At 45.4% G+C, this 17,440-nt stretch overlaps 1 protein-coding gene across 1 annotated transcript in view; it reads left to right on the forward strand.

Moving 5' to 3' along the window:
* The first annotated feature begins 209 nt into the window (after window positions 1–209).
* RNASEH2B (ribonuclease H2 subunit B) overlaps window positions 210–17,440 on the forward strand; it is a 45,621-nt gene continuing 28,390 nt past the window's right edge. The window contains exons 1-2 of the mRNA XM_054163129.1: window positions 210–370; window positions 15,676–15,747. Coding sequence (XP_054019104.1) covers window positions 307–370; window positions 15,676–15,747 — 136 coding nt within the window. The 5' untranslated portion in view covers window positions 210–306. The remainder of the gene's footprint in view (window positions 371–15,675; window positions 15,748–17,440) is intronic.

The raw sequence follows: 17,440 nt of genomic DNA on the forward strand, positions 1-17,440 counted from the left end.
CTCTGTCGCGCCTGCAACGGCCCGTGCCATTCCCTGCAAGTAGAAGGGGGAAAGGAACGCAAGCGGCAGCGCAGCCCCAGCCATCTCGGTACCCTGCGACCACCCTCCCCCCCTTCTCCCACCCGCGGGGTGGCGCCGTCCTGCCGCCACGCGCGGGGCCCCGGGGCGCGGGAGCGCTGGGCGGGTAGCAGAGCGCGGCGCCCCTTCCCGCCTGCCCTTCCGCCCTGTGCGGCTCCGCCCCGGCCGCCATGTTGTGGCGGCGGAAGCGGCGGCGAGAGCGCGGGTAGCGGCCGCGGCGTACGGAGCATGCACGGCGCGAAGCAGCGGCCCGCGGGCGCGCACCCTGGCCAGTGGGTGCTCATTGCACCAGGTAACCCCGCGGGGCTTCGAGGCGGGACAGGCTCTGCCGCAGCGCCAATCTTTCGTTCTCCACCGCGCCCCGCCGGCTGGCTCTGGCGGTACCCGCCCGCATCGCGGCGAGGCCGGGCGTCGCTGGGGCAGGAGGCCAGTGCCTTCCGCCGAGGGCTGAGCGGATCTCTGGGCTGCTTTGTGCAGCCAGGCTCAGCCCTGGTGTACTAAGGACGTTTCGAGACACAGCCTTTACATAAGGCCCAACAGAGCACCACCCCTCCCCCCATCTCCTTTCCAGGACCCCTGGTTGGTTTCGTTCCCTAAGCCTCAGCTTTAAAACAGATTCTTTGGAAAGCTTAATTTCTAAGCCCGAGTGAGATCTCGGCTCTTCACCTCTGGAGGCTCAAGAAGCAAAGCTCCACATGGCAGCTGCTCAGATGCAATGTATGCAAGGCTTTAAAACACTGTAGGCTTAGTTCCTCACTGCAGGCTTAGTTTCTCAGCTCATTTAGCGCTGAACAAACGGGAAGATGCCTTTTCCTCTTCAGATCTATTTCTGCCTAGTACCAGGTCTTAAACTTTTACAGATCACAAAAGGGTTTCTTTGCTAAGGAGGGTATGTAAACCAGGCTGTGCTCAGACTGCAGGGCACTGAGAGGAAGGAGGCATTTTATAAGTGCTTTTTTTCCCCAGTTTGATTTCCTAAGGAAATGCAACTAAAGCAATTGCCTGTGAGGCAGCTTTGTACTGTATGACCTGTCCTGCCTGAGCCTGTTCTGGCAGGGGCTTGGACTGGATGATCTCTGGAAGTCCCTTCCAAGCCCTAGGGGCTTATTTCTTGCCCTACACAAAAGTTTTGGGTGTTAAATTTCAACCAAACCTGACAGTAAAGGAGGAGCTCTTTGGAGTCATTTTAGGAGCTTTGTGTCTGTGATGATGTAAGAAATGCTATAAATGCCACAGCAAGAACTTAGTTCAGCAAAGGCTGAGAAGAAAGCAGCAACTCATTCTTGAGGCATGCATCCCTAAGAATCCAGGATTCTCTGGTTACCTGAAAAACAGAACCAGTTGTTATGGGTTTGCTGATTCCTTGCTTCCTCTGGCTTTAACTTTTAAATTCCACCCTTTGGTACCTGACATGCTTGATGCCTAAGAAAGGAATTTATAAGTGAGGAATTCCTTTAATATTAACTCTGCAGACTAGGATTTAAAGCTGAAGCTTGTCTGAGATGTCTGGCTGTGCCAACAGATGTCCATACTGTGCAAATATTTACAAACATGCTTAACTTATGCATGAGGAGTTGGTTCTGTGCAGGGAGTTAAATTCTTCAGTAAGTGCTTGCAGGATTGGAGCCAGAGCTTGTAACTTCCATGAAGCCAGTTTGCATTACCAATTGTGCCAGCACGGCTCTGACAAAATTTATATAGTACTCCAGACCTGTAAGAAAGTTTATTAAAGTCTCAGCAGAATCTCAAAGCACGTAGTGGCTTGAAAAAAAACAATGTGGCTGATAATTTCAGAGCTCCACAGCTGGTGAGGCTTGCTAGTCATAGTTCAGAAATGATCCTTTAATGGTACATGTATATATATATGTTTAAAGTTTTCCATTTCTTAGCTGCTTTGCTGAATGGATCTCTGAAGTTCTTCAGCCATTTAGCAGAATTTGTGGTAGGCAGACCTGATTACTAGATCTGGCTCTGGATGTGAGTTTAATGCCATTTGTTAGCAAGTTCCAGGTGCAAACAGTCCGTATATCTTCATTTATCTGTGGCCATAATCCTGTGCACAAGTGGGTGGAAGGAGCAAGGTGTGTTTTGATGTTATGCACGAAGCTCCCAAACTTTTCTTGTAATAAAGGCACTTTCTAAGCTCCCAGTTTCAAGTGCTTTCTAGTTTGAACTACTCACCTGGGTAGTCTGCCTCCAGCTTGTTAATCATGTACACCATCATACACAACCTAATCCCCTTCTTCACTTGGATAAATGCCATTGATCCTGCTGTCATTGTGACATCCTGAAAGTGCTTGTGTGGATGGACTTGGTGACTAGTGCTGCAGAGAGGCTAGATATCTTAGTCTAAAAAAGAATGTGGTCTGTCAGAAGTATAGAAATAAAACAATGAGAACTGAACCTTGCTTTGAGTATCAGTATCTTTCACTCATTCAGACTGTTAGAGGTTCAACAGCAGCTTCATACAACAAGGGTTGGGAACCGGCTGGAGGGCCAAGCCCAGAGAGTGGTGGTGAATGGTGCCACAGCCAGCTGGCAGCCAGGCATTAGTGGTGTCCCCCAGGGATCAGAGCTGGGCCCCATCCTCTTCAATATCTTTATTGATGATCTGGACAAGGGGATTGAGTCCATCATCAGTAAATTTGCAGATGACACCAAGCTGGGGGCAGGAGTTGATCTGTTAGAGGGTAGGAGAGCTCTGCAGAGGTACCTTGACAGGCTGGACAGATGGGCAGAGTCCAAGGACAGGAGATTGAACACATCCAAGTGCCAGGTTCTACACATTAGCCACAACAACCCCATGCAGAGCTACAGGCTGGGGTCAGAGTGGCTGGAGAGCAGCCAGGCAGAAAGGGACCTGGGGGTGCTGGTTGAGTGTAGGCTCAACACGAGCTAGCAGTGTGCCCAGGTGGACAAGGAGGCCAATGGCATCCTGGCCTGCATCAGGAACAGTGTGGCCAGCAGGAGCAGGGAAGTCATTGTGCCCTGTGCTCAGCACTGGTTAGGCCACACCTTGAGTCCTGTGTCCAGTTCTGGGCCCCTCAGTTTAGGAAAGATGTTGAGATGCTGGAAGGTGTCCAGAGAAGGGCAACAAAGCTGGGGAGGGGTCTGGAGCACAGCCCTGTGAGGAGAGGCTGAGGGAGCTGGGGTTGCTTAGCCTGCAGAAGAGGAGGCTCAGGGGAGACCTTCTTGCTCTCTCCAACTCCCTGAAGGGAGGTTGTAGCCAGGTGGGGGTTGGTCTCTTCTCCCACGCAAGCAGCACCAGAAGAAGAGGACACAGTCTCAGGCTGTGCCAGAGGAGGTTTCGGCTGGATGTTAGGAAGAAATTCTTCCCAGCAAGAGAGATTGGCCATTGGAATGTGCTGCCCAGATAGGTGGTGGAGTCACCATCCCTGGAGGTGTTTAAGAAGAGACTGGATGAGGCATTTGGTGCCATGGTTTAGTTGATTAGATGGTTTGACTCTACGATCTTGAAGGTCTTTTCCAACATGGTCTGGTCTGTTCCATTCCATTCCATTTCATTCCATTCCATTCCATTCCAAGGCAAGGATATGACTGGAGTTCTGAACAATGATGCACATCTTACTCTGGTTCCTTAGTTCTGCCTTGGTTATGTCATTTCAGGGGTCTGTCTGATTTTGCACAGGTTTCTGACTATGGTTTTGTTGCTTATGTGACATGTGGAATCAACTAAGAGAACCATAAGAAAGAGCCTCACTTCTGACTTCAGCAACTTAGAACACCAGGTTGATGTCTGCAACACTGTCTCTAACAGAGTACACTTGACAGCTTTACTGTTGAAGGCTGTAAAATTATTACTAATTTCCCCATTTCAGTACACATTTATATAGTACACATTGCTGTTCTGCTGTCCAAAGCATGTTTGATGACTGAGGAGAGAAATTTCAATGTTGTTTCTGGTTTCTTAATTTTTATATTGATTTCAGTGTTCTGGAAACAGCTCAGAAACAAGGAGTTTGTCAGCTAGACCTGCCCGTGTTTGTTCTTGAAGCCACAACTATGGCTCAGAAGTAGAGTAGAGTAGAGTAGAGTAGAGTAGAATAGAATAGAATAGAATAGAATAGAATAGAATAGAATAGAATAGAATAGAATAGAATAAACCAGGTTGGAAGAGACCTTCAAGATCATCGTGTCCAACCTATCATCCAACACCACCTAATCAACTAAACCATGCAACCAAGCACCCCATCAAGTCTCCTCCTGAACACCTCCAGGGATGGTGACTCCACCACCTCCTCAGGCAGCCCATTCCAATGGGCAATCACTCTCTCTGTGTAAAACTTCCTCCTAACCTCCAGCCTAAACCTCCCCTGGTGCAGCCTGAGACTGTGTCCTCTTGTTCTGGTGCTGGTTGCCTGGGTGAAGAGACCAACCTCTGCCTGTCTACAACCTCCCTTGAGGTAGTTGTAGAGAGTGATACGGTCACCCTTGAGTCTCCTCTTCTCCAGGCTAAGCAACCCCAGCTCCCTTAGTCTCTCCTCATAGGGCCTGTGTTCCAAGCCCCTCTCCAGCTTTGTAATGCAGTTGGAGGGGTTGGGTTTTTGGTGCCCTGTGTTACCCCAGCACTCTGGGAACTGTTCTACAGAGGGCCAGACTCCCTCACTTGCTGTTGCAGGCGGTTAACTGTCGCTGTATTTCATACTGTAACACTTGGATTCTTAGTGACCATCTCATGCCTACACATCATAGGACAGAGATACAAACCACACAGCCCAGCAGGTATTTTACATGGACTATAGAGGTTTGTGAAAGTGGGAAGGGGGAGCAGAATCCTCTGAGCTGAGAGGCAGAGTAGGTGTTCAATCAGGCAGCCAGTCACCCTGTGCTTCATTGCAGTGGGGCCTCGCATACCCTCATTCTTTTCTATGGCATTCTTTCCTGTGACCTTCTTTCCTCATTGTTAGCAGCTGCCTAATGACAGCCTTTTCTCTCACCAGGCCTTTGCCACACCAAGGCACTCAGGCTGTTTGGCATGGAGAGTTACACAAGGGAAGTCTGAGTAGGAGGGGGAAAGGAGAACCTCAGACAGTGATACCTGGGCTGTCTGGTGAGCAGCTTCTAGATCAGATGACACATTTTCTCTTTAGTAATAATAACCTACCCCTGTCCTGGTGAGAGCTCTTGTGATAGTGTTTCTCCTGTTTCTTTTTGTTTTTCCCAAGGATGTGAGATGCTTTTATATGGCAGTACAATCGCCTTTTTGTTTTGGTTTTACAAGCATAATTGTTCCTGCATTAGGGATTGAGACACCAGAGACATGACAAAGGGTAACGCCAGAAATCAGGAGGAATAGAAAAGTTAGGAAGTGCTGACCTGCTAGAGAAGGTAGGATGAGGATGAGTAATAACCATGTCAGTCACTCCTCAAAGGCTATATTGTGCAGCATTATCATGGGTGTTCAGAAGAAGGTTGAGAAATGGATGTAAACAGTCAAGAGAGAAAATGATGAACAAAGAGGGAGAGGGTAGATGGAGGATTTGATCGTGTGGAAGGAGGTCACGAGGGCAGAACTCTGGATCGTGTGGGCAGAAGTGGAGCTGTGCATGCTGGACTCGAAATAGAGTCAGTTCTTTGGGTAGTTTCTTCAGTTGCAGATATCCAGTGCTGTGGATATACAGGCACCAGATTTGGCCTAGAGCAGACTCAGCTCTGCACTAACAGTTTATTAGTTCAAGTGCTGTGCCATGTTAACATCTCTCTGCTGTTTCCAGGACTAGCTTTGCAGTGCAGCTGCTTTCAGATAGCGTCTGAGCTAATAAGTCCTGATGGACCCAATCTGGCTCTGTGCAGATCCACTTGGGTGTTTCTGTGCTGTGCTCCATGTTCCAGGGGTTTTATTAGCTTGGCTGAAAATCTGAATCTGAACTGACTTTGTGCCGGGTGGTTGATGCTGATCGTTAAGAAGGCCTCTCAGAACTGGAGTTCTGGAGGAATCTTGGTACAGAGACACCAAAGTGCTAATAAGTCCTGAAGGACCCACGTGAGCCTCGTCGGTGGGTGGCCGGCTTTCCAGGTTGTGCTTTTCTGCAGTTCTTAGAGTAGATGGATCATTGGGAATGCAGTTGGATCCCAGGGATGTTATGTTCCCTGCGTATCTGAGCCCCTCTTTACCCTTGAGAATGTAGAGTATCCTATACTCTGGAGCCCCTATTACGAGAGGGATCTGGAGGTGCTGGAGGGTGTCCAGAGAAGGGCCATGAGGATGAGCAGAGGGCTGGAGCACCTCTCCTGTGAGGACAGACTGAAGGAGTTGGGGCTGTTCAGTCTGGAGAAGAGAAGGCTCCAAGGTGACCTCATTGTGGCCTTCCAGTATCTGAAGGGGGCCTACAAGAAGGCTGGGGAGGGACTGCTCAGGATCTCAGGGAGTGATAGGACTAGGGGGAATGGAATGAAGCTGGAGGTGGGGAGATTGAGGCTGGAGGTGAGGAGGAAGTTCTTCCCCATGAGAGTGGTGAAGCCCTGGCATGGGTTGTCCAGGGAGGTGGTTGGGGCCCTGTCCTTGGAGGTGTTTAAGCCCAGGCTGGATGAGGCTCTGGCCAGCCTGATCTAGTGTGGGGTGTCCCTGCCCATGGCAGGGGGCTTGGAACTAGCTGATCCTTGTGGTCCCTTCCAGCCCTGACTGATACTATGATACTATAATACAGGCTTCCTGTGTTATTGATCTGGCTACTGAACAGGTACAAGGGAAGAGAAGTAGCTCCTGGGGATTAGAACATGCCCATCTCACAGCTAGAAAGTTGCTGATTCTGTACTTTAGTAGAGGACATTCTGTCTCTGTTTCTGGGTGTTCATGTGGACTTTTTTAAATCTTACCACCTGAACCAATGAGACTTTTTTGTTCTTTTTGCATGCCTAGAGCACATTTCTTCTTGCTTTGTGAATTGGGCCCATGAGACTACCTTCTTCAGTGTTTTCTCTGAAAATCACAAGAGCTAGAAATTATCTTAGAGACACAAAAATACTGAGACCCCCATCTGATTGTAAGATGCTCAGGGCAGGGCTCTGGAAATACTCAGATACTCAAATACTGCAGCAAAGTCACACTGTGTGTGATACAGATCTGAGCTGGGCTCTGTGTACCAAACAAACATTCTTATGTAATGGCTTCAAACTGCTCTTACCAGTAGCAACCGACATCCCGCTAGCTGCTTAGCAGGATGGGTGTGAAGGGCAGTCTCTTTTCAGTGCACTTCTTCAGGAATAGGTGTTATGTCAGAGCTGTAGCTATTTATGTCCTTCACAGGTTTTAGCAAAGAGGTCAGGAATGGGAGGCAGTTTTCTGTGTCTAGCGTTCAACTCTACGCCTAAAGTTAAGACTGCTGTGTTTAGTTTGTGCTGCGTTTGTGTGAGGAAAAGAAGTCAGAGGGTAGCTGCAGCCTGAAAATTATTTTCAACCTTTATTTTTCTCAGCTAGACAAGTTTGGTTGACTGCTTCCCCCCCCCCCCGCCCCAGTCTTCTGTTAAAACAGTAAATAGATGAGCTTTTGATTGTTTTTTGTAAGAACTGCCATGTGAGTAGCACTGGGAGGATTGCAGAGGGGGAGGAAAATTTAACAATCTTATTTTTAGGTATTGCTGATTTAAAAATAAAAGGAGCAGTTTCACAGTAGACTTGGCAGGGTGGTTGAGCAAATCTCATATATGCCAGAAGTCAGATGGAGGCAGGAATAAATGGACTGTGATGCCAAACCATAGGGCATCAGCACACAGTAAATTAATCCTGCCTTCTTTCAGATGAGAATAAGGAACTTTTTGGCTCCATGCAACAAAAGAGGAAGCATTTGACTCAAAAGATTTTGGGTCATATTGAGAGAAGATGCCATAGCAAAAGAAGCTGTGGGGTACTTGGTGCACAAAATAAAATCTTTAAAAAGTAAAATGCTTTAAAATATGGAATGGGCAGGGTGAGTTGGTTGGTTGGTTGGTTGTTTTCTACTCTCATGCCTTGCACTGAACACTTCCATACATCATTCTACTCAGTGTTTTAAAAAACCAGTTCAATTTATCTGCTATAAAATAGACCACATTGCTGGGCTGTTAAGGAGCTTGATTCAGAAGCTGTAATGAATGTGAAAATTGAGTAGGATACTTGAACATTAATATTTCCACACAGCTTAGATAAAGACCTTGGAAATAATGTGTACAATAAGCAGATATGAATGTTTTCTAACATCTGACCTAAAGCATTAGGAGGGTTACATAAAATATGTGCACATATTTATATACCTTTTTAATAAGGTGAATGAGAATAGCCTTATTTTAGAAGTATGCACTCCCTGGCCATATTTTACTTAACTTCCCCCTAAATTGGCATTTCCATCTCCTGAACAAAGCCTTTTGCCTGCAGGTAATTTGCACCGTTTCTTATATGTCGCCTCTTAAAAGGCATACTGAGCTCAACTGTGTATAAAGCAGATAGAACTGGCAAGCTAAGGAGCCAGAAGGAAGCATAGCACATAAAATAACTAAAAAGTGATGTTTTAATGTGTAACACCATCTCCTACTTCTGCTTTCTGCCATCTGGCTTGGAAGAGACCAACTTATGCCAACTTAGGCCTCTCTGCACGTTGGAATAGGGCTGATTCAGCCAGTAATACAGCTGCACCAGTGTTGACCCTATAAATATTGAGAAGTCTGAAGTTTTTATCCTTTCCAGTGATAACCTGTTCCTGAACTTTCCAAGAGTGGCCTCTTCTTCATTTGGCTAAAACCTCTACAAGGTCTGTCTAGTGTCTAGAGTTGAGTAACAGATGAATTAGTACTGTCCACCTCTGCCAGTGAGTCCATGAACATGTTTTTTGGCCCAAGAAGTTAGCTGTGCCAACATAAGGGGAAGCCAAAAGATGCTCTCAGGCACAAATCTTAATGTTGAGCTGTATTGCATCAGAGTATGAAGAAGCAAAAGACCACTCAAACCACCTTAGTATTTCCATGTAACTTTTTGCTCAAGATAGAAAACAGTACCATTTTTAGATACTGTTTTTTATTACAGGGTTGTTCAGGTGGAGTGGGAGCCAGAAAAACTTTAAGGGGTGTAAATTATGTCACATTAAATGTGATTTCCTTGGGGCACCAAATAATAAGTGCTCTGATTACCAAACTGATAGCTGTTACATCTTTTACAACAGGCACAGCAAAAGTCGCCTCTCTCATGCTAGTACTAGGTACAATAAAGAAGAGGGTAAGGTGGTGAGATAACTTTGGATTAAGATAACTGAGTAACAACTAAGAAGAAATTTCCCCAAATCAAGTGCCTTCCAGTGCAAAGCCATATTTTATGTGTAAGCACCTGCAAAAAAAGCTGTTTGCAGAGGTAAATCGAGCCCTGTTCCATTTAGTACTCCCCTGAGGGTATCATGAGCCAAAGAAGTAATAATGTAGTCCTGTGGCTCATCCCTTGCTTTCTCACCTCTATAAAGTCACATACAATCTAGTTTTCTGCTAAGTTTACACTAGTCAAATACCCCAGTGTCATATATAGAGTAGGCTGTATTCTGTGCCATCTGCTCCTGCCATGGATTCTGTCCCTGAGCTCCAGTGATCATGTAACCATATGGTGACTACAGCTTTCTCATCCAGGTGAAAATCAGTGCTGCTTTTTTCTGTGCCTGGTTATTTCTGGGCTGGAGCAGTGAGCTGAGCTAATGCGCTGCGTGGCCACACAATTGCCAGTTTTGATGGAAAGAAAGTAGCAGAGATCTGCAACAAGTAGGGGATCAGAGTTGGGGGACCTCAGAACTGCACATTTCAATGGCTTTGGTCATTTGAAACTGTTTGTGAAGCCATCTTCAGTCTGTGCATACCAGGATGTATCCATTATGGTAACAGTGGATTACCTTGTAGCTTGAAAGTGGTCAGGAGTTTGGGAGGTATGAAGTACTGGACTGATTCATTTTCACTGGGTGCTTTTTTTCCAGGAGAGAGGAGGCAGGCAGTGAATTCAACCCCATTTACTTCAGGGTTGACAGCTTCTAAAAATAACATAAATAAAACAGTTATTAAAATCTGACATATCTGCACCCTTTGGTTACGTAGTTTAAAGCCTTCCATAAAATGCCCCTTTAATGGGCTTCCTCATAATGTCTCCATCCGACACACCTTTCATGCATGGTTAGAAGTCAAGGAGGGAATGGAAAAGACTTGTGTAGCTGACTCAGAGTTTAATATCTGTTTTTAAATGAAATCTTTATATTTCCAGACTTTCAAATAATCCTGGGGCTCGCGGGGCGGTGGCGGGAGGGAAATTGGGGCTCTCGGAGGGCTTTTTCCCCTTACGCAATTGACAGATATTTACAGCTTTTTTGCCTGCTTGGCTGACAGCTTTTTGCATGGGAATTCCATATAACTTGATATTAGTCTGTGAAATATAGTGCTCTGTAAGGGTTTGGGGTTTTCTTTTTTAGAGCTGAATAGACCTTGCATCATCCATAACAATTTCATAGATCTTGGTGGGAGTTTTATGTTCTTTTTCCAATTTATTCATGTTACTGTGCAAGCTGGCACAGTTTTTGTAATAGCCAAATTCATTAGTGCCTCATATCTGTGTGTTGTGGAAGACATTTTGGTTGCTTAGCCTGGAGAAGGGGAGATTCAGGGGTGACCTTACCGCTCTCTACAACTACCTGAAAGGAGGTTGTAGACAGGCAAAGGTTGGTCTCTTCTACCAGGCAACCAGCAGCAGAACAAGAGGACACAGTCTCAAGCTGCACCAGGGGAGGTTTAAGCTGGATGTTAGGAAGAAGTTCTACACAGAGAGAGTGATTGCCCATTGGAATGTGCTGCCCAGGGAGGTGGTGGAGTCACCATCACTGGAGGTGTTCAGGAGGAGACTGGATGAGGTACTTGGTTGCATGGTTTAGTTGATTAGGTAGTGCTGGATGATAGGTTGGACACAATGATCTTGAAGGTCTCTTCCAATCTGGTTTATTCTATTCTACTCTATTCTATTCTATATCTGTGTGTTGTAGAAGAAATAATTGTCAGAAATCCTCTGATAGCTAGTTCATTTTCACTTAGTTTTGTTTATGTGTTTTATAGAATTTGCCTGGCCATATGTCTGAACCTACACAGAATCTGACAGGCTTTTTTCCTTTGCTGTAATGGAAAGCTTTGTTTAAGCTTTGATAGTTTCTTTAACTCAGCTTCAGGATTCTGAGGTTCCATGTAGACTTCAGTGCAACTGATGTATATATCACTCACATTTTCAGATGGATTTTGTGTGATTTGGTTAGTAGTGAATGAAGAGTAGACTGTAACTTAAGCAAAGTAGGCATACTTACCAGCCCAGTATTGGCATTTAATTGTCCTGCACTGTGCTCACCTCAGAACTTCCTCCTCTGCTATAGCTGTAGCAGTACTGCATCTGGATTCGTTATGCATTGCTGGAGACATCTGTAAATGCAATGGACATAAAGACATATAGAATAGAGTAGAAAGAGAATAGAAAGAGAATAGAAATTAGAATAGAATAGAATTAGAAATAGACTAGGGATAGGATAGGATAGGATAGGATAGGATAGGATAGGATAGGATAGGATAGGATAGGATAGGATAGAAAGGATAGAATGGAATAGAATTAACGAGGTTGGAAAAGACCTTAGAGATCATCAAGTCCAACCTATCACCCAACACCATCTAATCAACTCAACCATGGCAGCAAGTGCCTCATCCAGGCTCTTCTTAAACACCTCCAGGGATGGTGACTCCACCACCTCCCTGGGCAGCACATTCCAATGGCCAATCTCTCTTGCTGGGAAGAATTTCTTCCTAACATCCAGCCTAAACCTCCCCTGGCACAGCTTGAGACTGTGTCCTCTGTTCTGGTGCTGGTTACCTGGGAGAAGAGACCAACCCCCACCTGGCTACAACCTCCCTTCAGGGAGTACTTGCAGGGAATGATAAAGGTGGTTTTAGGCTTTAGGTGGATTCAACTGCCTCCTGCAAGTGCCAGTCATCTGTCTTCCTGGCAGTTTAGAGAGTGGCTTGCTTCTTGAGATGCCTCTTTGGGATTAATCAAGCCCTTCTGTGGCCAGTTTTTTTGTATCCTTGGAGTGAATGTTGTGCTATGAGCATAGCATGCTGTACTGGCACATCTGTTAGGAAGCTGAACTGTGCTAATTGTGTGTAACTTGCAGCTTAACAGCTGCAAGACAGTTGATTAAAAAGTACAATATTTAGTCAGAAAGGTCTTCCCTCCTCAGTTGTTTTTCTTGTAGATGAACAAGCTCAGGGCTGAGCTGTGGAAACTGTTGTAGTAAGCATAGTGGCAATCCCCTGATGTTTTGCTTTAGAATTTAAGAAAAAAACCCCTCTTCCTATAATGTCTATTTTGTCTGCTTGTTTTCTTTAAGATTATTTCTTATCTGGATGTGAATCTTTAAAAAACAAGTTTAAAAAAACTGAAAGGGCTTAGTTTAACTCAGATTTGCAAGAAAAATTGCTACAGTCCTGCTCTTTAAAAAGCCTTTATTTATTTTGCTGTAAGAGATCCTTGCCCAAATACAGGGACTGATAAATGTAATGACATTAAAGAAATCCAATTACCTTTCCTGGCTAAAGGCCAGAACACACACTAGTTAGATTTGGACATCTAACTTCAAAAATCCCTTGCTCAGCATTTTCCTAGGCATGAAGTGTTTAAATTCCGATAAATAGAGCCTTCTTCACCTCTAAACCAACATCAGTACTGCACTCAGTTTTCCAAGCAGGCATTCTCCTGGTTGCCTCTCTGTCTGCCAACTTGACATCTAGTAGAGCACATCTGCAACAGAAATGTGTTTCAGATACCCCTGGAAATGGAGAGATGTTGCCTGTATTTTGAGGAAACTGAAGGTCAAAGGTCTATTCTATTCTATTCTATTCTATTCTATTCTATTCTATTCTATTCTATGAAACAACAACTTCCTTTGCCCACTCTTTCTTTTCTTGTGTCTTTGTGCATGTGTGCTCCCCTTCTGGTAAACCATCTTCTGTGGCAGCTGTGTGGAGAATGTGATTTATAGTCAGATCCCATCATAGAATGGTTTGGGTTAGAAGGGACCTCCAAAGGTCATCTAGTCCAACCCCACTAGAGTGAGCAGGGACATTCTCCACTAGATCGAGTTGCTCATAGCCTTGTCGAGCCTGACCTTGTGTATCTCCAGGGATAGGGCCTTGACCACCTCTCTGGGCATGAGATACTGGGACTGAAGGCTGCAACTCAGACTGTTCATTAGGATGAGTTTGTTACTGTCCTGGGATGAACCTCACAGAGCCTGGGGAGGATCAAAGAACTAAATGGACAGAGCTGTGCTTCTTTTAACACAGGAGAGAGCCAAGGCAGCTGCACAGCCAGGCTATGTATACGGAGGGGCAGAGCAGTGGGTGCTGAGCCTAGGATAGCGTAGGGAGAGCAGTTATCTGAGTCAGAAAGGCAGAGGATGAGGAGGGGATGGCACACTGCATCCCTTGGGTTTATTACACCTACATGGAGGTGTAAGTGTGTTACTAGAAGGTTAGGAAAATAACATGCCAACTGATTGAAGGTGTGAACTTCCTTTAAAAACAACTGCATTAGGAAGGACTATCCACCTAATTGTTCATGTTGCACAAGATGCAGTGCAAGGCTCAGCTGGACTTATTCCCAGTGTTCATAAATCTGTGCATGAAAAAAGCAGAGCAACTGAGAGCTAAAAAGTTCCTTTGTTTTTTTTGTTTAATTTTGTTTAGTGTTTTGTTTTGCTTTTTGTTTCAGATTGTGAAGCTCCCCTTTAGTGTGTATCTTTAAACATGTTCGTGTGAAGCACGTCAAAGTAAACACATGCAGTGTGTTGCTTTCACTGTCATTAATCACTGTAGTGTTGTAAAAAGTGAAAAGTAACAGAAAATACACTCCTGTTAAACCCTGCTCAAGAGCTGAAATATGCACAGCTCTAGAGATGTGAAGTTTGCCTTTGCCAGGGCAAATGTAGCTTCCCAGCCGTGTGTGTTCATGTAGCAGCACGTGAAGCAAGTCTGGCTAGCGAGTGTGGAGCTCTTCCATTAAAACCCTTCAACTTAGATTGAAACATTCTAAAGCACTTTTTCAAGCCACCTGAAGACTCAGCTAAAAATTCAGGGTAAGAAAATTACTCTAAATTCTCTGACCCACTCTAAGAACCATCCTCCAGCACCTTCTCACGAAACACACTTGCTTAAAACAGCCCAGTTTAGATCTTTCTCTGGGGAGTTTGTGTTTGTGACACAAGTGAATAACCATGAGTGAATGTGAAAGATGAGGATTACTTGGGGCTATTGGTTTTTTTGCCACTGAGGTTCCAGTAAACAGCCTGTGAGAAGTCCACCTGTTCTTTCCAGATGTGTTGGGGGCAGGCTGTCAGCCAGAGTCAAGAGCAGCTATTTTGGTCAGTTCCTACTTCCCTGTTTTCCATAGAAAAGAGCTGTGCTATGTTCTTCTCTGCAAACCTGCTGGATGCTACTGAAAGAGGAAGGACAATGTGGCACTTCTGTTTCTTCCAACAGAAGAATAGCTCTGCAAGCTGCTGCTGCTGCTCTTCTCTGCTTTCCTCAGCAGCACCATAATGCAAAAGTCAGCCTGATCCCTGTCAGTCCATTCTCTGAGGTCTGGATACTGCTTATGTATGTGAAGTGCTTTAGTAATTATCCTTGCTCTGATGAATGCCTATGTGAAAGGAATTGGGACAGAACTGGCAGTGTGCAAGCTAAGAAAGATGATGCTGTCATGTTGCTCTTCACTCAGATGTGGGAAGTTGTTTTCATAAATAAAAGTTAGACTTTCCCTACAAAGAGAACTTGCATAGAGCATAATTAACTGAGGATCCTTATAGATGGGGCTTTTTCAGACTTGAATCAGCACCCTTGTGGGAACTGTTGCCTTTCTGGTTTGTTTTGTTGTGTTTAAAAAGCAAATCACAGAAATCATCATGCTCTTGTGTAAGCCTTCTTGTCTTCTTTGCATAAAGGCAGGGAAAAGAGAAACAACTGTCAGAGGCTTAAGCCAGAGGTGCTGTATTCTTTCAGCCTCTTTTTCCTGTGGGAAGCATTGAGTGCACTCTTTATTTTTCAAGAGTATAAATAACAGATAAACAAGTGTGCATGTTTTTCATGGAAGTAACACCCACTCAGAAAACAACTGCCCCCTATTCCTGCACATGAGGACCACTGTTTCACAAATACTTCACACTTGCAGCTTTTTAATGTCCACATGATACCTTTCCCAACTTAGCAAAGCCTTCTCATTGCCTTTATGACTAATCAGGGCAACAGTTCATCTTGCTTAACTGAGATGTCAAACTTGCCTGAGGCTTTCTAGAGGGAAGTGGTTTTCAGAATGTAAATCATCCCAACCATATCTTTTCTGTGGCAGAGAGGGAGTGCCAGGCAGTCTGAAATCGTCCTTTAGGTTCCTTGGTCAAATTGGATGAATTTGGGCTGAGACATAAATTTTAGGTAGAAGATACTTGAGTTTTCAGCTACTGTCAGTCCTGTTGATTCTAGGTGTCCTGAAGAAGCATTGCAGAGCATGAATTGCTTCTCAGTTTACAAGTTCATAACTTTTTTCCTCTCCCCCTACAGAGGCTGCTACCGACCTGCCTAAAACACCTGAGAGCGAACCTTTGTTTACCAAACTGCGCAACCCAAGCACAGGCAAGTTGTGGGGCTGTGACCTGCCCCTGTCAGTGTTCTGCTTCATTCCCTCCACCTCCAAAATAGTCATATTTTTCAAGCTGAAATAACGATGATAGTGTAAGTCTTAATGTGCCAGAGATCCTGCTGCTGGTGCCAGGTAGTTAGTGCTGTGCATTTAGGGTTTGTTGTATGATTTTAATTGGTCAAAGTGTTTATTGGACAGGAATATTGGCAGCACAAGAAAGGAGTGGCATTTAAGTGCTGGTTTTAAGTGCATTAGTGTTGGGTGTTGAGCCTGGGCTTTTTTCTAATTCACATCCAGGCTTCATGGCATTCATGTTATGCTATAAAATCAACAGCAGTGGTTCAGTTATACTCACCAAGCTTTTTGAGTCTCTTCTCATTTTTAAATCTGATTTTCTTCCTTCCCTGGTCCAAGTAGTGGTGTCTCTTTTCTTGTTAATATGTGAATTCAAAATGCATTGGGCAGGCCAGCAAGCACAGGCAATACAATGACACCACCATCCTACAGTTACTTTCCTCTGGTTAGATTGTTCCTTTTGACAAGGACATGTTGTTATTACGTGAGTGATGTGAAAACTGGAGTATGAGATACTGCAACAGAAAAGTGCAGTAAGCCAAGAGAAGAAAAGCAAAGAAAAGAGAAGAGAAGAGAAGACAAGAGAAGAGAAGAGAAGAGAAGAGAAGAGAAGAGAAGAGAAGAGAAGAGAAGAGAAGAGAAGAGAAGAGAAGAGAAGAGAGAAGAGACGAGAAGAGAAGAGAAGAGAAGAGAAGAGAAGAGAAGAGAAGAGAAGAGAAGAGAAGAGAAGAGAAGAGAAGAGAAGAGAAGAGAAGAGAAGAGAAGAGAAGAGAAGAGAAGAGAAGAGAAGAGAAGAGAACAAGATGAGACCAGGTTGGAAGAGACTTTCAAGATCATTGTGTCCAACCTATCATCCAACACCACCTAATCAACTAAACCATGCAACCAAACACCCTGTCAAGTCTCCTCCTGAACACCTCCAGTGATGGTGACTCCACCACCTCCCTGAGCAGCCCATTCTAATGGGCAATCACTCTCTCTGTGTAAAACTTCCTCCTAACCTCCAGCCTAAACCTCCCCTGGTGCAGCCTGAGACTGTGTCCTCTTGTTCTGGTGCTGATTGCCTGGGAGATGAGACCAACCCCCTCCTGTCTGCAACCTCCCTTAAGGTAGTTGTAGAGAGCAATGAGGTCTCCTCTGAGTCTCCTCCTCTCCAGGCTAAGCAACCCCAGCTCCCTCAGCCTCTCCTCACAGGGCTGTGTTCCAAGCCCCTCACCAACTTTGTTGCCCTTCTCTGGACACGCTCCAGCAAGTCAACATCCTTCCTAAACTGAGGAGCCCAGAACTGGACACAGGACTCAAGGCGTGCCCTAACCAGTGCAGTGTACAGGGGCAGAATGACCTCCCTGCTCCTGCTGGCCACACTGTTCTGATGCAGGCCAGGATGCCATTGGCCCTCCTGGCTGCCTGGGCACACTGCAGGCTCATGTTCAGCCTACTATCAGCCATCACCCCCAGGTCCCTCTCTGCCTGGCTGCTCTCCAGCCACTCTGACCCCAGCACTGCATGGAGTTGCTGTGGCCAATGTGCAGAACCCGGCACTTGGATGTGTTCAATCTCCTGCCCTTGGCTTCTGCCCTTTGTTAGGGTTAAGATGTTTTGTTTGAAAAA

The sequence above is a fragment of the Dryobates pubescens genome, chromosome 7 (assembly GCF_014839835.1).
Source record: "Dryobates pubescens isolate bDryPub1 chromosome 7, bDryPub1.pri, whole genome shotgun sequence".
Classification (NCBI taxonomy): Eukaryota; Metazoa; Chordata; class Aves; order Piciformes; family Picidae; genus Dryobates; species Dryobates pubescens.